General features: G+C 38.8%; 1 protein-coding gene across 3 annotated transcripts in view; it reads right to left on the bottom strand.

The window, feature by feature from the left end:
• Window positions 1–20,503, bottom strand: part of atrnl1a (attractin-like 1a) — a 249,853-nt gene that overhangs the window by 105,202 nt on the left and 124,148 nt on the right. For 2 of the 3 annotated variants that reach the window (XM_071479994.1, XM_071479995.1), the window contains exons 23-25: window positions 19,134–19,228; window positions 18,398–18,476; window positions 15,345–15,502 (exon numbers count right to left, since the gene is read on the bottom strand). In XM_071479994.1, the coding sequence (XP_071336095.1) occupies window positions 15,345–15,502; window positions 18,398–18,476; window positions 19,134–19,228 (332 nt within the window). Of the gene's footprint in view, window positions 1–15,344; window positions 15,503–18,397; window positions 18,477–19,133; window positions 19,229–20,235; window positions 20,304–20,503 lie in introns of those variants that run through there. The other variant, XM_071479996.1, reaches the window with a different exon arrangement.

Here is a 20,503-nt window from a genome sequence, read left to right on the forward strand (position 1 = left end):
CACAAATATATCTTCTTATGGATATCAAAACTTCAAATAAAAAAAACTGGAAATGTGTAAAATATGGGACCTTTTAAAAAAGTCTAACTTTACAAAAGCAATGTTTGTAAAACTTTCTGTATTTGAACATACTTTTGTGTGGATATGATCGTATGCCAGTTCTTCATTCTTTCTTTCTTTCTTTAAACGTTTCATTATTTAAATACAGAACAATGATATAAATTTACACCTACATAAAGTGAGACAAACCATCTGTTCACTACCAGTTCAGCTGAACCTAAAGTACCTGTTTTTTGGTACATTTTTTGCCTGAGAAATAGAATAAATAACCAATTGTTTCCATCTACTTCCACACAACAATGAAAACCAGAAGGTTACACTGACAAAAGACTATTCAAATAGATCAGGCCAGAGGTGATGAGTAGTTTTGAAATTAATAATTACACATTGAAAATGATTAAGGAAGATCAACTGTATTCTGTATCTGCAGAATAGATGCTGTTTTGCACAAAGTAATAAAAACACTCCACTATACTATGCATTCCACAAAATTCAACAGGCCCTTATGTAACCTTGCTTTTCCCCCAACCTGTGTTATAGAGCAGCATGTGGAACTGATGCAATAACCGTGGATGAACATCTTTCTTACCTAAGGCCAATGTTCAGACCTCTTACATAAGGCCAACAATTTTATTTCTGCCAAATACATTCTCACATGTTCTCTATCACCTTCTCTGACACGCAATGCTATGAATACAATGCGAGCCACCACCGTGGTTTGTAGGTTATTATGAGATTAGCCTGTGAGAAAAGGCTTCTGGCCTTTTGTGCTTTCCAGTACTCTGCAGCACTTTGTTGAATTGAACTCCACCAGAGCTGCCGGATGCTACAGCAACGCTAAAATCCACTGACTGCACCATCCATCATCATGTTTTCTGTGCTGGGATGCTGGAGCAGCATGTGGCCCTGTGCTGTCCAGAGCCACAGATCTGACACGTGTCGACTCGTAAAGTCTGAGACTATTGTAAAGGGTGAAGTAAAAGTACAATATATAAAACATAAAGGTTAAAATAAGAGTGAAATACTGCGCCATTGACTTAAGACCAGGTTTATTGTGCAATCACTGTCCACTGCCTCTTTAAGACCAACACACCCATTGGCGCACAGATAAGCACAAGTGTATTTGCTATTTAAACAAAGTAAGAATTACAACTGTGTGTTCAAATAGCAAAGACACTTAAAGACAAATGAAACACAGGAAAACTGTAAAATATGGGACCGTTATTGAAAGGGACATGTAGCATAGAAATCACTTACAGTAGGTTTATGGTTTCTCTCCTATATATGTTCATCACAATACATATTATACTTTACGTTACAGGATTAAAATAAAAGTGTTAAATATATTTCCACATGCTTCACCAACACACACACCCACACAGATGCTCATTCTTATCAATATTTTAAAAAATCTATTTGCACCTCTCACCTCAAATCAAACATCAAAATATAACAGCAGCTGTGTGTGTGTGTGTTTAATGTGTGTGTACGCCTATTTTTGTGCATTTCAGAGAATGTGAGATGCACCCTGCTGCTTTGGCCTTCAGCTATGAAAACTCCTAAAAAACCATTCTAGTCCATGTTTTAAACTCCCTCATGTTAAGAGGATTACTTATTACCGACATAATTGATTTTGCATTCACTTCTCTGCCCTGTAGGAACAACACAAAGCAGAGTTTCTGTGGGGAGGATCACAACCTCCCAGTGTTGTATATCTACACTGTTGGAGGAAGATGTTTACACTGAGATAGATAAAACACAGCAGAGCAAGGTATTTCTAGGACACAACTCAGCCTGGCAGGATGATGTAATGGCAAAAGGCTCACAAACACAATCAAATGTGGACCCAAGACAACTGGTTAACCAGTTTTATTAAAGAAACCCTCAAATATCAAGGTGCGGATGCAGCAAGGGCTAAATTCTCACCACCATGGGCTGATGAGAGCCTCTATCACCGCTTTAACAACTCCTACTGGTTGGCTGCAGGTTGCATCAGTTGTTGTCTTTGATGAAAACTCAAGTCGCTTGACTCCTGCTGCACACAACAGATGCAAAGTATAGACAAAAGATGTAGTTGAGATAAAGTAGCCAGAATGCACTAATGTGCATGTCAACACTGTAACGCAACATGGACTTATCCAGATGAGCCGACAAGCGTCAACCCAAGATGACACAGCTGGTTTGCCAGCTTAAGCAAATGTGCAGTTATTTTGACAAGAGCCATACTGCTTGGTGTATGTTGCCCTCAAGGAATTGAGAAAATAATTAGTCAAATAACTAAATTAAAACAGCCCAAGGCCATGTTGCAATAACAAAAGAGGGAACAAAGCTTGTTAGGATGTATTAATATTGTGTAGGTTGCCACATTCATGCCTCAACAGTGACTAAAGCTTTGTCCTGATTCAGGGGCCACATCCTTCGGAGGCTGCATCTGAAGACCGACTGTGTCACAGCGGTGTTGCTATGCTGTCTCATTTCAAATGTGGCGGAGAAATGCTGCCTTCTTCTCTTGGGCTACGATACAAAGGATCCAACGGGTGCCTCAAGTTTTTGCGAAAAAAATTACGTGTTATCGGGGTTGCTAGGCGACCAGAACCACACTTTGCAACACAATGGTAAGGACGGGCACAGATGGTGAAAACAAAAATCCTTGTAAACCTGACCATCTCATTTCACTTCAGCCTTTGTGGTCCACGACGGCTACGAAGGGCCACAGCTTCTAAGTATGCGGCCTATAAAAAGTTTTCTACATTGTTTCAGTAATGGAAACATTACCCCCTTTACTTTAAATCTTCAATGTCTCCAAAGCAGACATCGGAAGACATCTACTTCAACAACATGACTATGGTTGAGGACATCAGTTTTAACAGTTTGTTGTTTCAATGTCAAGTCTTTCTCTTTTTATGTGAGAACTAAGTTCAGTACCTAATAAGTTCTTAATAAGGCTGCAGTTAAACTTTAGACATTTTCAGACATTTTTCCGTGAGCTGTTTCAGAAGAAATCAACCCTGTCAGACAGACCTGCACTCTTTTACTCATTTCATTTTATGTTGAAAGGTGAGAAGTATTGTAGTTCACTTTAATTGGCTTTAAAAAGGCCTCTAAGTCTAAGACTTTCCTTTAAGAAACTTTAAGACAATGTAAAGAAGAAACAGTTGAGGCCACAGTTGAGGATGTGCAAATTAGCATGTGACATCATCTGATCCTTGTGACAGGTTGACGGCCAAAGATCCTTTCTAAAATCAGTAAAAACCCCTGAGCGTCACTATAGATAACAGGGGCTATAAAATATGAAGAAACACAGATCACAGGCGTCACAATACACCTGACAGCAATATATTTCAACCATGTTCAACATGGGGATACCTTTAAATGGTCCTAATGGCTGGAAAGACTGTGTCTTTGTCTTTGGTGAATCCTCTGAGACTAGTTGAGAGGGGAAGAGAGAGAGAAATGGGGCAGAGTAGGCTTAAGAGGCTTACGGGCATTTGTGCAGCAGGTAAAATGGCCTGACAGTGAAAAACCTGCAGAAAAGCTGATTTTGGTCCAGAGGGACACAACATTAATACAGGCATCAGGGAGAAAAGAGCCTGGCTTTGCATTCAGGCTTTCAAATGCAGCAATTTACATCATTACCCCCTGACAATATAAACAGTTATTATGGATGTGTATACACACACACACACACACACACACACACACACACACACACACACACACACACACACACACACACACACACACATCAAAAAGAAAACACGGATACTGCAAATAAACTGATAAACATACAGTATTCTGAAAAACTAATGTGACTATTCATGACAGTTAACACAAAAACACAAGCCAGCACAGAGGACAAACTGAACATTTTACTTGATTTAGTAAATTCATGCACACTCTAACAAACAGTCCTCCTAATTTTTTTCTCCCAAATACACTTATATACACAAACACAGACACACACACACACACACACACACACACACACACACACACACACACACACACACACAAACTTTCCAGTCCCACACCAACTCCAGCCAACAGCCATCATCTTAATTTACAACAACTGCAGTCGTTAAACACAACTATAATCAATAAGCTGTTTAGACCACACCCTTCTTTTCTGCCTGACCCACACCACTGCAGAGCAAACACACACTCGTGCTGCAAGCTTAATACACACATACTGTAAAATGCATGTACAAATTACTGTAGTATACCATAGTATAATTGTCCTGAAAAATGTGCTCTACTTCTGTAATGTTCAGCTCGAACTAAGACTGTCACAACATTATTGTCCCATATTGTATAAAGGTAGATGTCCATGTGTTTTTTGATTATAAAGCAGGTCTAGGTTCTATATTAATACTGTGCAAGTATCAAAGAGCTCAGTCCACAGAGAAATGCACACAGCCTGTATTCAGAAACTGAGCCTTAAAATGAGCCGTCAGGAACTTTGAGATGTCACAACAAAGCAGTCGCCACTCTCAGCCATGCCTCAAGGCCCGCCCACCTGGACCCACCATCCAACCTTGCAGGATTTCGTTTCTCTGAGTGTTTGTCCTGAAATAGAATTCAATCATTTAGAAAACAGTCAGCCAATCAGAAGAGATGCTCAGAGCCTCTCATCTGATTGGCTCTCCTACCTGTTGTTACTAGAGCTCCAGAGAGAAGCTCGAGAGAAGAGATGTGAAACTACACTGAGATGATATTTGGTTCTTAAAACCACAAATATATCTTCTTATGCAGATCACACAGTGTAAAATATGGGACCTTTAATAAATGATAATAAATCATTCTATGATCATCTCTCAAGATGAAATTTTGCCAAAACAGACCAACTTCTTGTTCTGTCGTTGGACACAACTGTTTTGTTTAGAATAAAATAGAAAAAAGTATTACAGGATATAACTGTTGCATTCACAGCAGGTCTGCAATTCAGAGGCGAGGACAAAAGCACAGTGTCACAGTTTGGTAAACCTGACACTTCCTTAAACAAGACAAGCAGAAGTAAGATAATATTCTAAATAATTTACTTATGTTAGAGAACTCATGTGCAAACCCACAAAATATTAATGGTTGGAATAAAAAATGAATAATAAAAAAATCATTAAAATTGCAAAGCTTAAAGCACAGCAGCCTTTAATTTTTATTAATGATATTTCAACCAACTTCATGTTTTCTGCTGGCAAAAAATAAATAAAATAACAATCACTAAACAATTAATATTTCAAAACATAAGATTTATTTTTTACATGAAGAGCATTAACACAGGCTCCTGCAGAGAGTGTTGCATGATAGCTTGTTCTAGCCTTAAAGCTGCTAAGCTAGTGACGTTCTTCAAGTCTGTTTACAGTGCATCTCTTAAAGCTAATCAGCTCTAAAAGGGTTTAGCTCAGTTTAACATATACAGCTTCCTGACAGCTTGTGTAACATGTGATGTGAAAAAATGAGTTGTTACTGCATAATTAGATGAAAAGATGATGATCTGTAAAGCAGCCAAAAACTAGGAATTTAAAAGGTGAAAAAGGTGTGAAAGCTAAAGTCTCAGTCTTTTTAAGAATAGGAGGCAGCTGTTAATCTATGGCCATGTCTAATGAAGTTTCTAATGAAGATTTTATATTCATCTCAGCCTTTTTTTTAGGAAACAGGTCCCAGATCAATATAGTGAAGAACTGCTCAGAGTTATACAGTCCATTCCCTCACTGGATATGATTGAAATGTGTACTCACCTCTGAGATTGAAATGACTGTAACGTTAGACATGTACAAGTTGCTAATGCAATAAACCAAGTGTTTAATGTGGAGACTGGAGCTTCTGCCACAGAGCTGGTTCTGACACAAAAGGCAGCTAAAGGAAATACTGCAGGGTCCAAAAAATTACTACAGATGGGAATTCTCTAACACAGAGAAATAAACACTGAAACAACCCACACATTGTGGCACAAACACAAAAACAACAGCAGTATTCCTTTTCTATAGACTGTAATTGTTTTGAGATCAGGGGTCAACTGACGTGGGGAATATTTTTATTTTTTTATCTTGAAGCCAGAACTCCAATTACACCAGGAGAGAGTGTGAGAGTAAGAGAAAGGGACTGAGGGGGGAGACAGAGGTAAGAGAAGAGAGGAAAAGGACTGATGTAAAGAGGACTCCAAGGACCCCTGTTCCACAGTCTAGTCATTACTGAGGGCCTACGGTGGCCCCTCTGGGGACAAGACCAGGAGCTGTGACAGCAGTGGGCTGCCTTTTATGTCCCTAACCCTGAACCAAGGACTGCTTGTTAAAACATGGCATGAAAGGAAGTGTTTGGCTAATCAATAAGCAAAGAGAGAGAGAGAGAGAGAGCAGAGGAAGCATGAAGGGATAGAGAGAAAAGGAAGATGAAGGCGCAAGATGAAGGAAGGAAGGTTTAGGCACAAAAATAACTTGGTTTGGTTTAGGAAAAGATTGTGGTTTAGGGTAAAATAAGTACTTTAGTAAGATTCGAGGACCTTCGTTGTCATGGCTACGGTGATGAACATGTGGTTAAAGTTAAATAACAACCATTGTCATGGTTAGTTCAGTTTAAATCAGGAAACAGTCCAATATTTTGTCTATCCTCCTTGTAAGAGGCTAGAACTGTGAATTTTGACATTGAATATAAAATCTGACATTGAAAACAAAACCTGAACTGAAAAAGAAACAATATTACAAAAAGTTTTATTGGCACTGAAAAAGGTTTCACTGAAAAATAAAACACTGGCATTGAAAACTACAATCTTGTTATCTTTTTTATATTTAATTTATATTTTTTGTATTATGATGTGCTTTTCAATGTCAAGCTTCAGATTTTTTCTTCATGTCTGTCTTTCGTCAGTTACTGTTTTATTTTTTTTTAAGTGTTGCAGTTTTTCAGTTTCAACTCTGTCATCGTTTTAGCATAGAGAGGGGGAGCCTGACAGGGGCCACATATTAGGCAGCCGCTTCCACAAGTTCACCTGTAACTCCCAAACTGCAGGTCTGCTTCTCTCTGCCGCTGATTTTATTTTGTTTTTTTCACGGGACTGGTCTGGGGGAGGTTGTGCTCTTTTGGCAGAGGTCCACTGGAACAAGCACGAATGTTAGTTAATACAAATGTGAAGAAAACATCATAATACAAAAAAAATATCAAAATTAAATAAGATTGTAGTTTTTTGAATGCCAGTGCTTTATTTTTCTAGTGGAACCTTTTTCTGTGCCAATACAATACAAGTTTATCCTTTTCAATTCATTTCCTGAACTAAATAATTATCAATCTTGTATCATTACAGTATGTTGTAAAATCAGTTCTGTTATGAGAGGCAGCAACAAGAAATTTCAGAGAATGAAAAAAAAAATTTGTTCAACAGCTTAAAATTGAAGAATATCCAAATATTTTACTTCAAGATCAAAATTAAATTATATCAAATTTAAGTGATCAAAAGTGAAAGCATTGTGAGGCAAGGCCAAAAGAAATAACTGTGATATCCTGGTGATATTAGGGTATTTTCAATCCAAAATCACCAGTGAGTAAATTGGGTTATAAATACTAACTGTACAAATTATAAATTTCAAAGAAGGGATTTGTGAGTTCAGCAAATAAACTTCTTAAAAAGAATAACTGTCACATGATAAGCTACTGAAACAACAGGCTGGCTAGCTGGCTAATGTTTTTCTAGCTATATTAACATATGCAGGTTTTATAGAATCTCACTAAGACAGAACTCAAATTATTTTTTATAAGTCTTATTTCAACTTTGGGCAATTTTTGTGTTTTCACTATTTACAGGTTTAAAGTAGTTTCTATTCTATAATACAGTGAATTTTAGTGGGATCTATGGAGCCAACATTACTGTCACTAATCAGTAATAACGTTTAGAACCCACATATTTACATCAGCACCTTAACAAAATGTATTTGTGCATCTTCCGGGGACTGAAATGTGTTTACAGTGCACTCTTCCTCAGCATCTGCATATTCATGAGGACCTAATGACCAAAGTGAGGCAGTTGCCAAGTGCCGCCTCCACCTACATGGTATGCAAATGAGTCCAGCTCTGCCATATGTGTGCACTTGTTAGAAGAGCTCACAGATGTGGCTCCTTTTAACAGGTGCTTAAGACCCACTTCTACATCAATCTGCAGCTCCAACATCAGTAACAAACTGCAGTGAAAACACAACATGACGACATGCTCCCAGAACAGTTGGAGTGACTTCCCCACTTCTCACTTATTAGTCTGATTTTCATGTGTTGCACTGTTTGGTTTCCACTCACTGTGGATTGTGTAATGTCATCATCCATGTTGTCATGTACAGTTCTACCTATGACAAATCAGTGGCCATTAGTTACAGCTGTATAGAACAAAATGTCTGTAATTCAGTTCACTGCAATCTTCAACCCTGCTAGATGCCACTAAATCCACAAAGCAAAAGCTCACCACAGATTTACTTCACCTCTGCATGCAAAACCACTCATTCCACTGCAACATATTTATTTTGTCCCCAAATTCTCTGTTATAAATGTGTAACCAGGCCCTGACACACACCCTGTATTTATTCCCACATCACCAGCGTAATTCGTCCTGATGACTGCTGCTGACTTCCTGTCCAGTTAAATGGGCAGCACTCAGCCTCTCTCCTTCTCTTTCACCCTATGGAACGTGATACCACCTCAATGAGATGCATGTGATAGACTCTGCTCCTCCTCTGTGTGAGACTGTTAACTATTTCAACTGCTGCTGTAATGCAATAAAGCACACTTTGTCACTGATGTGATCAGAGAGAGTGTGTGTGTGTGTGTGTGTGTGTGTGTGTGTGTGTGTGTGTGTGTGTGTGCCAGATATCTGATTAGGAGAGGCATCCTATTTAATGATGGCAGGCGCAGAGGATAAATAAGTGACTAAGCGCTGAACAGCAAATCAAATCAACCAAACCAATCACGTCGGCCCCGAGTTCGTCTGCAACAAAATGGCTGCTCACCTCTGACAGGGGGCTTTTAATCAGCTGGCCTACACGCCGTGATGCATGGAGGGGCGTAGAGAGGGAGGAGAGGGAGGAAATGGACTCTAGGAGAACTGTGTGTCGACTGGCAAAAAACTTCAAATGAGGAGCTGTGATTTAAAAGAGAAGAAACTAGTTCTTCTTAAAACAAAGTCTGTTTTGTTTCCTGCTGTCAATTCTAATTAAGTGTCTCCAAAAACATGAAGCATGCAAACAAAGGGCTGTTCAACGCCGCAGATTTTCAACTTATTATGGTCCTCTCTGGTTGAGATAACATTTTCTGCTAAATTATAAACAGAGATGTTCAATTAGAAACAGTTATGGTCTCGAATTATACAACTTCTAGCTAAATTAACAGTTAGTTCTTTCAAAACAAAGATGAAGAGAGAAACTGGGTCATGTTCCCATAATGTTTGTGGGCTCAATCAATAAAACATGATTTCTTGATTAGAAACGAATCCAGGCCAGTCCCGGTTTGTGGAAAAATTGTGTCAAAAGTAACAAATTACAGTGATGATCTATATTTGCTTCTGATATTCTAACAGGTCTCATTTCATATCTGATTCCTATTTAGTTTAAAGACCTTCACACGGAAAGCTTCTAGAAAAAAAGATCAACAATTACAAAGTGTTGGATGGAATATAAATGTTTAATATAGATTTACTATTACTCTTAAGTATTTCCTGTTTTTCTGAACAAGGGACATAGATTTAATTTATGCCTCATAATTTGTTAAATAAACAGCTGACAGGATCCTGAGTAGCTTCTGTGCTGATGCTGTAACTCACCCCCCCACGTGCATCTAAACCCTGGACGTTCTGGTTAAAGTCGTGTCATGATGGTGAGTGAGGAGGAAGAGCGAGGACGAAGGAGCAAGGTCAGCGTGACAGAACCTATCAAAATCTGTTCCAGCAGAATGACCGAGCCCAACACCTCGCTCCGCCTCACAACCAGCCCTCGAGTGTCAGCTGACGTCAGGGCGCCGCCAGGGAAACACTCACAGGTCACGTTAGGGTGTGCGTGTGTGCATGTACTGTATGTGTGGTTGTTCATGGGTTTCTACCTTTCTAAGGACTTTAACCAGCTAAGTGAGAACATATTGCAGGTTAGGACATTATCGCCTGTCTGCACATATGGTGTTAGGCTTGGGACAAAGTTTAGGTTTAGGATTAAGCGTAAGTTTGGCTGACTATGTCTGTTTTGTGTCCGAAATTGATATTACATGATTATATTTATAACATTTAATATTAGAGTCACAGTAACCTCGGGTCTCAAATCTAAATTATAAAAAAGTCCATCAGTACGTTTCAAAACAACCAATGACTGCTCCGACACAAGTTTAGCACACTCAACGCAAATAAGCACTGAGGAGTCCACTTTAGTCCTGTACTGTCACTACTGTAATAACCACCAAACTGCTGTTCATCTCTTTATTCACGTGCAATTCCATATTTAACAATGTTATTTAGTTATCACAAGATGAGATTCTCAATGTAATACATTTTTGTATGTATTCTTTATATTATTCATCTTATTTTATTATGAAGTTAATTAGCAGCCCTAATTTCATTAAATGACAACAATGACAATAAAGGCTTTCTAATTCTAATCTAATTCTAATTGGAGTTTTTTTGTTTTTGCTTGATAACTGCAGTGTAGCAGGGTTATAGATATTTTCATTACCGTTGTTATCTTTGCTTTGCTTCCCTATTCATGGCAAAATGTTTTTATGTGACTGAAAAAAAAAAAGAAATATGACAGTGAGGCTTTCAGAGAATAATAGAGAGAAACAGAGCAAGTGAGAGAAGATTACAAGTGGTGTCAGTGAGTCAGTCCAGACTCAGTCCAGCACAGGCCTGCACTCTGCGGAGCCCAGGGGTCCCTATGAATTACAGGAAGAGCTAACAACCAGTATGTGTATCAGTGTGTGTGCTTGTGCTTCACTGCCACAAACAATAACATCAAATCTGGTGTTCACACTGGCTGCCAGACTTTCACACATCCACAGCTAAAAGGTCAGGTCAGTGAGATTCTGTGAGAGTCAAGATTTACCTTCACAATGATCTCAGATATTCGGAATACCACAAGATCAGATTGTCCAACAAAGTTTTAGTCTCTCTGTGATGGACAAGAAGGTTTTCCAGGATCTGAATATCACAGGCTATGATTATTGGACAGAATTAAAACTCAAAGTCACCAATCAGTAAGAGAGTGTTAGCTTGACATGCATATCACTTAATCTGGCTGATCTGCCGCAGGAAATAACAAAGGAGGAAATGACAACTGCCTTTTGAAAGTATTTGCAGAAGCAGCAAAAAAAAGGCTGTTACAAGCCGACCCACCCACTGTGGACAACTGGCTAGAAATTATTTAAGAGATTCATGAGATGGAAAGGCAAACATTTCTGCTAAGACTTAGAAATGATTTCTATATTGCAAGATGGTCAAAATGAAGCATATGTGGATGGTGGTTTTCGTCAGCACAGTGGCAGCTTAAAATCCTGTTTGTCTTCCTTTTAGCTGTTTACTGATCATCCCACCATCATCCATATAACATTTGTAATATGGACACTAACGTGTTAATATGCTGGCAGTATTTCTTTTATTGTTACAATTATTTTGCTGTTTGTTACCACTGTTCTTTAGGAAAAAAGATACTTAATAAAAATGTAGGTATAAAAAAAAAAGACAGTGTTAGCTTTGTCTTGCAAGCCAGAGAAAAAGTCACAGGGTCATTAAAATGAAAACAGGTTTATCCTGTTGGACGCACGAATGTGATCAGTAAATTCTGTCACTACTCTTTTCGATTATCCTGAGGGTGGCCCTGAGGTGCTCATGAATTTGTCTACTACATTTTAGTATTTCTCATGAACAAGTAAGAATTTTAGGTTTATGGAGACACTTAAGTGACCCATCAGGAGGTGAGTAAAAATGTTATGATTTCTCCTCCGGTGACCATGAATATTTACAGCAGATTTCACAGAACTGTAGCCATTTGGTTTTTTTTTTTTTGATCGGGTAGAAAGTGTGACCTGATGGTGTCACTATGAAAGGTCAAGGAGCCACCAAAATCATTTAAAAATCATCTCCCTGGGAAAAACCAGCCAATCCAAATTTCCTGACAATCTGGTCAATACATGCCGCTCCAAGGTGTTTGTGCTCGGTCTCTTCCTCTCTTTTTGTCCCTCAGCATTTCTCTACATGCTTGTGTGTATGTGGCAGCTACTCTGTGTGTATATGTGGTCATTACTAATTCTCAGGACAATTTTTCATCCTCGCTCTGTTCTGGCATCGGAAATCACCAAGGTCACAGGACTGGACACCAAGTGCTTCTCGTGTTACACACGGGCACGTCTGACACAGCGGCCAGATAGGCCTCATCGTGGTAATTATCATATCACCTTTCAACCATTAGATATATGGAGCTCTGATAATGTAGCATTAATGGGAAATGCATATGAGGACAGCAATCGATGGACAAATGACCCATAACGAGGTGCAGGACACTCGGCAATAAACGCTAACATTTATATACACAACCCTGATAAGACAAGCTGATTGGGACGCAGTTACTAAATTATCTTTCCACTTGAAATCATGTGGTGAGCTTTTATATATTATATCTTGGGTTTCAAAAATGTATAAATGTGCCAACATTTATTTGGTGAAGTAAGTGGTTAAAGCTAATCCTACTTTATTTCTTGCTGCTCCAAACATGAGGTCATCAACTGTGCTTTTCTTTCATTAAAAAAACATAATTCGCAGATGTTTTTTTTAAGCCTTGTTTCGTTTTTCAGGACGATACTATATACCTGCTATGTTTAATATTGCAAATGAACATGTCAGCTACTGCAACAGTATCAGTGTGTTATGTGCTTTTGGACCATATGGGGTTTAATGGATTTACGGTACGAGGTAGACCAGACTGACAATACCAGCACGTAGGGCAAATTTAACGTTGGTTTAAATTTTGGCTTTTAGTTAATTATGTGATAAAACGCGTATGTGAGTCTTTTCCTTTAAATATCTCTCATAAATAAAATTGTTCCAAAGTAAAAGTCACAATCAGGTATAATTTCTGATTATTCCTTTAACTTTTACCTGCCTGTTTTTGTAACCCAGTAGCTGCTGCATTCCTTCCCATTTATCATCCTTCTGTCCATCTCTCCAGTCATCACTCCATCTGCCTCCAGACCTGCTGTCTTTCTCCCTCAATCTGTCAATTAGTCAGTCTCCATTTTCTCAACCCTGGACATTTTGACTGTACAGCAGTCCCAACATCAGTTAAGCAGCCAGCCTGTCTTCACTCTCCCCTAATTCCTCCATTATGTCACTTCTTGACTCCATCCATCAGCACACACCCCACACCCCGCATGACAGTCATCTTAAAATATCACCGCTAAAAGTCTACTTCAATTTAACGGATCATAAGGCTGCAGCTTGAATATTTAGTGTGTGTGGCTGCCGCCTGGAGATTTAATCCGGTGCTGCATAATTGATGGAGAGACATTGGAAAACTCACAGATCATTAAATGTGATAGCAGATTTGCCAAACATTTTTCAGAATAGTTTATGCTCAACGTCTTGTCAGGACTATATGTTTTGCAGAGAGACAAACTGGATGATGATGATGATGACGATGATGCACGCCATACTTTGTGCTTTAGCTTCTTCCTCCAACGTCTTCACTGAATTTACTCAGGCAGGAGATTCAACACAACGGCTGTAACTCACTTTCCTGGTTTCTACAACATTTCAGACATTTAATAAGACAGTTTTATTAAACATCAGAATTTTTTTGAAGCCAAATACAGGATTGAACACACCCAGGTTACATTGAGGACACATTTGAGATCCGGTCACTCAGACCACATTCAGAGGTGATCTGGGCCACATCTTTTAGCAGTGTGAACACAAATGCATCCTTGGCCACACTGAAGGACCGCCTACTCTACTGACGTCTTCCGTCACAGTCTGATTAATCCCAACACAGATGATTTCATAATGAACTGAAAATATTTTACTATTTCAAATGGATAAAACCTTATTTCACTGTGGAGCTGTGTGCAATGATTCAACTCCTCCGTGCCCCTCTCTCTCTCTCTCAGACATCGATAACTGACCCGTCTGTCTCAGTCAGACTGGCTAAAAACAACACTGCATAAACGTTTATTTGCATATAAAGCAGGGAAGTGCGATCTGATGACAAGTGGCCACAAGTGGACATGCAATTTTTTGTGATCAGATCACTGCAGGTGCACGTTACTGCCAGGTCTGAGCAGAGTCTAAAAAGAAGATAATAAAACAAAAGAAGATGGCTCCATGGTTGAACTCCCAAATCCAGAATGAAATCAAAGAAATGGCGTTCAATCAAACTGGAAGAAACTCACTTAGTCTGAATATGGTCTTAATACATTTAGGATTACCCTCCATGATGTCAGAGCAGCATATTACTCATCATTAATAGAGGAAATAAGAACAACCCTAGGTTTCTTCTCAGCTCTGTAGCTCTATTGATCCATGTCTCTGTATAAATGACTTCATGAGCTTCTTTAGTGATAAAATTCTCACTATTACGAGACTAAATTCATCACCTCCTGCCTTCAACCAGCACCAATTTATCTTCAAACACAGAAACCTTAGAAACAGCTGCAAAACCATACACACAGTGCTGTATATTTAGCCTGTTTTTCTCCAATCGACCTTCCTGAACTGACTTCAGTGATTTCTTCATCTAAACAATGAACCTGTCTCCTGCACTGATCCTAACTAGGCTGCATGAAGACATTTTAGACCAACCTGAGCCTTCAGAGACAGGAGGTGGTAGTTAACTAAAACATGTTCTGGGAACGGTTTTAAAACGTCTGTAAAGCAGTGAGTGATTGATTCCATAATTATTTCTCAACATACATACATGTTGCTTTGCATTATTCATTGATTACTTTAATAACTATTATTCCTAAAAGGACATTCATTTGCAGTGTGGGCACAGAAATAATTATACCCTTTAAAAACAAATTAAAAACAGCAGTAAAGTGAAGTGCATTCACGCACGTGAAGGACAAAACATCCAACACAATAAACCTTCTACTTTCTCAGATTCAGACTTGTTAAAGTATATTTGGCTGTATACTGTAGCCATTAAACAGACTATGAAGAAGAGTTTTCCCGTTTCAAAGATCAGTGGTCAGCTCTAGTAAAAAGGTAATAAACTGTGGTTCCAAACATTTTAAACATAAATTCTTCTCGTCATTTTCCACCATCCTCCTCCTGAGCCTCTTACCTGGATCTTGATTGGCCAGGTGAAGTTGGACACGTAGACGTAGAAGGTGATGTTGTGGTGAAGCCTGAAGTTGAACTTTTCACAGGAGAGGCTGTCTCGATGCTCCTTGATATTGGTCCTTGCGATGATGGGCATCTCTTCACCTGAGATGGTCCCGGCTGTTGTAGAACACAATTAAGCAGAGTGTGAAAATGATGAGAAAGGGAAACTTTGCAGGGTACAGAAAACCAGAACTGTTTTCTCAAAAGTGTTCACTGTCTACATAGTTCAGTGTCTGTCAGCTCTCATGAAGGTAAAGGGACAAACAGTGATAAGTTTATTGAGTTTCTGCTTCAAAGCCTTCGTTTATTGAAGAAAACTAATAGAGAGCACATAAACAGCAGCTTGTGGCCGGCAGTGTTCCTTGTTCTCAGTGAGAAATGTCACCAGAAGTCCTTTCACAGGTGAACGATGTGAGAGAGCACGCAAAGTCATTGGCACCAGGTTTGGATTTATGAGTAGAAGCGCCGTCATATGTTGATATGACTGTTAAGACAATGGTGATGGATGGAAATTGTATTTGGTTGTATTTGATCATTGTGGACAATGGTACCACTTGATTTAAAGGATTTTTTGCATCAATATGAGGAAGCACCTCTATTGTTTAGGGAGTTCATTCTCTGTATTTTTATCATCACAACCACCATAATGATTGAAATGGTAAGTATGTCAGATTCGGTGATCAGGGCCCTGCAGTGACTTGGGACCCACAGAGAAAATAAACAGTGAAGCCTGACCAATAGTTGCTTGCAGTCTTTCATGATAAGCGAGGGTTATGGGGCAGGCCAAAGACAGACCTCTGGAATCAGGAAGTTCAACAGCCATGGTGTCCCAAAGTACGCTGGAAATGTCCCAACATGTCATCAGCATCAGGATCTTGTTGGGACCTTGACTTCAAGTGCTTTGTTGAATGGCCTTTTTTGGGCCGATAACAACAGTCGACCTTAAACCAAAAACCAATAGGGTATCCTGATATACCAGTATTGACCATAACTGAGATATTTTAAAAAAGAAATACTGATATTATATTATATTAATAATACAAATGAAAATAGGTGGCAGATGTTTGGCCTTGTGGATCTTTTGTTTACCAGTTCATCTTCCTTTTCACTATCCATGAACTGTAATTCTTCTTTTTGTTTGTTTTTGTACAGTTATGGTGACAGACTCTCTCCACCTCCCTACACTCGTATCTGACTCAATTAATTTGTCAAAAAAGAGACAAAACACTCAATGAATAAAGTTAAAGATGAATTTGACTGATAGCATTTTCTTTCTTTTTTTTCTTCTTTTCTATAGATATCACATTAACATCATTATGGTGAATTCCTTTGGTCACAATAATCGTGTAGAGAAAATCTGATGTCACGAAAGCCTCATTCCCTTGTACATTTTTGATTTTTGTTTCCAGAAGTTTGACTTTATCGCACACTGATAAAAACTTTGTCCGCATGGCCCCCCTTTTACTTTGTAATGCTGAACATGTGGCATAATTACCAACACTCAATGGAGAACGAAGCTGACATTTAAGATACGTTAGGATGGTGACAAAAAGCAGGGAGCAGGTGGGACTGGAGAGGAATAAGTTGGGATCAGGACAAATTATGGTAGAAGTTGCCCTTTAGAGGGTAACTGAAGAGCAGCAAAAAACACTTCCCAATCCAAAACCCAGCAGCCACATGAGACCAGCACAATGAGCATCAAACAGTGACTCATCCACCACGTTGGTTTTTTCAGCATGAATATCTCTGAAAAGATGTTTTTACACAGGAGGTGTGAAATGAGCAGTTTGAGTGGAAATAGTCTACATTTTAAAATATCAGTCTCAAGGAGGCAAATTAACATTCGTAGGCAAAAGTATTTTCATGACACTTCGCAGTAATTCAGGGGAAGCTAGAAAATTTCTCTCAGCGCTGAAGTGCTCTGATTTCAGTATCCTTCAGAGTATTATAAGTTCTGCGTTCATGGCCGAGTTTCTCTGACACTGTGAATAAAATATTTCCACCTTTATCAGGGCCATTAAAGACTCAGTAATAGACTGCACACAATCACACACACAATCACAATCGCACACACAGAAGGAACCACAGTCCCAAACTGAGTAGGTGCTGGGCCCCAAGACATTGAGAGTGTGAAAACAGAGCGCTTTTATCTTAATTGAAATCAGGAGGGAAAATGTATAAAATGCCCTACTGCCAAATTCAAAACAGCCTGTGATGTGTTTTGTCAGGAGGGGGAATCCCCAGGAGGCGAGAAGAAGTGGATCTGACCATTTTACTTAAGGACACTACTCGGCCGCCACTGAAAGACACCAACTGTGGGATATCTTCACACACAGGCAGCTAATGACAGAGCCTTAGAGACAGACTGAACAATCAACTACTGTATCAAAATTCAAATCAAATCACATTTTATATAACAGCTCACTTTCTATTTCATTAGAAACTACTGAAATTTCAAAGAAATATCCTATTATAAGGACTAATGGTCTTTTTTAAAAGTGAAGATTGCTTATTATATGCATTATTATATGTTCCTTATTAACTTCACCTTAAAGAATTTTAAATGTAATATGTCTAAATATATATAAGTTTTTTGGTACATTCTTTATTTTCTCTGGCTTCTCTCTGGAGCTGTAGCAACAACAGGTCAGTGTGTTATGGAAATCAAATGACATGACGATACACAATGTGACCGTGCTGTGTGTTGCGTTTAATTAGCTAGTTCATGGATACGCAAATATTTTGTCTATCAACTATCATTTTCAAGCATAACATATTTTGACATTCTCAGTTTTCTGCTTTTCTTTGACTTACATGATAATAAAGTAAATATTATTGGGTTTTGGACTGTGAACAAAACACACCTTAAAGACATAACATTGTGCTCTGCAAAGGTGTTGTGAGCAAAAATGACAACATTCTTTACATTTCTGAACTAAACAATTGATAATTTCATCAAACAGACAATCTAATTGGTGATGAAAATAATATTTAATTTTCTGTGTTCTCTACCTGTTGAGCTTAAGGACCAGGTGATGTTGAGGTTGAAGTTGTTGGAGGCATTGATGGACATGTCCAGATTTTTGTTGGCCTGCACAAAAAGAAAAAAGAAAAGCTTGAGTTACCTGGACATAAAAGAGTGAAGCCTATGGACAAACTGATATTGATTTAAGTAGGTGGAAATGGAGTAGTGTGGGGAAAGCAAATGGGGAAGTCACAAGATGCATTCAGACACAATGCAAACAAATTCTTGTCGCTCTCATTTCTTAGTTTATTTATTGACTGATTTTACTACTTTCCTCCAGGTTCTTCTGACCATTTAAACTCTCTTGTTTACACTTATGAAGTGCAACAACAGAATTCTTTGGTAAAACATTTTTAACTTGAGCTCAACTTCACCTCAACTTGCGTCACCTACGGCAAATCTAAATCCATTGGCTTCTTTTGGTATTGTTCTATGATTTTGTCTGCAATGCTGCCTCGAATCTCTACTTTGAGTTTTATCTGAAGACACCTTTAGGCACCGAGAGGGAAAATAAAAGTCAAGAATTTAGAAGTGTCTCTCAGTCTAAAAGCAGATTCTAACAGATGATAAGTTTTGGGACTCCTCGCTCAAGTTCAGCCACCACCACCATCACCATCATCATGTCTCTGTCCTTGTTTTCTGTTTGTATTTTTTGTCCACTATATAATTAATGCAAAAATACCTTAAAAGAATCACAATCACATGTTTGAGTGCACGTGTTACCTGTTCAGGAGTAGCCATGAAGTTGATGGCAGTGTAGTATCGGTCATCTTCCTGAAGCAAGCTGAAGGTAAACTGGTAATCGATCAACAGGTTGTCTGGGCAACAGAGAAAGAGACAAAGACAGAAAAAGAGACATGAACAAGAATAAGCACCTTGTGGTTGTCTGCTTCCACCAACCAGGAAGAGTAATGGCCAGAGGTGTTTTTGCAGAACATTATGATGTCACAGTGAAACTGACCTTTGACCATTTGGATATAAAATGTCATCACTTCATTTTATCCTTTTAGACATTTGAGTAAAATTGTGTCATAATTAGTGTATGAAGTAGTGTAATTTGTGACCTTTGTACTTTGACCACTATACTATAATCAGTTCATCCTTTAGTCCAAGTGGACATTCCCAAAGAAATTTCCTCAAGGCATGACTGAGATATTGCTTTCACGAGAATGGGACGGACAGACGGGCAACCCAAAAACAACAATGCCTCCAGTCCTGGCTTTCATCGGCACAGAGGCATAAAAAAAACTTGATTTAGTTTATTAGCAGTGGTACATTACTGCTTCATTTGTATGAAAAATCTCCATCAGTTAATGTTCTTTTTGATGACTTCTTTCAATAATAACACTGTTTCTTCTTGGAGGTTTGTTTTAATCTGTGGTGTATTTGGCCAGCCTCTGAGCTCACTTGTTTTTTTCCTTTAAGAATGCCATTCTAAATAAAAGCTCCATTCCAGGTCAGTTTATTGACATTGCCTTCAAACGCAGACAGATTTATGAAAGTAAAAACATGGGAGACGTTGACCGTAAGTCGATATTCATTTAGATGAATAAGGCTACAGTTCTGGTCAAAGATCTCAATCAGTGACAAAATAAACAAGGTGTGTCCGTATGTGTGTAAAAAGCACACGTGCTTTATTAATATGAACACGGGTATGTTCAGTGGGGATGCCACTTTCTTAGGCAAGCAAACAGCCCGATCAATAGAACATGAGTGAGAGTCTGAATAATCATGTTCTCTCAAAGATTTAATCATTTCTGAAAGCAGCTTCCATTGAGTGTCTGGATACAGCTCTTTGTCAGCAAGACAATGGCTAACGTATGGAGGGAATCGCAGTGGTTTAACATCTGGATGGACAGCAGGAGCCGCGCTGGGTCACCTTGTCTGCTGGGCCTAATGGGAGAGGAGAGGAACACAGACGAAGAGGAGAGGGAAAACAGCCACGTGGCCATGAGAGGACAACCCAGTGAGGAGATCTTTTTTTTCTATTTTTAACTTTTATTTAATCTAATGTGTGTGTGTGTGATGTTTGAATCCAAGGGCAGTTCAGGTTAAAACAGACTTAAGCAGGTAACGCTTCTTCTTTGTTTTTT

The sequence above is a fragment of the Trachinotus anak genome, unplaced genomic scaffold (assembly GCF_046630095.1).
Source record: "Trachinotus anak isolate AG129_WGS33_773 ecotype Australia unplaced genomic scaffold, CSIRO_AGI_Tana_v1 ptg000007l, whole genome shotgun sequence".
Classification (NCBI taxonomy): Eukaryota; Metazoa; Chordata; class Actinopteri; order Carangiformes; family Carangidae; genus Trachinotus; species Trachinotus anak.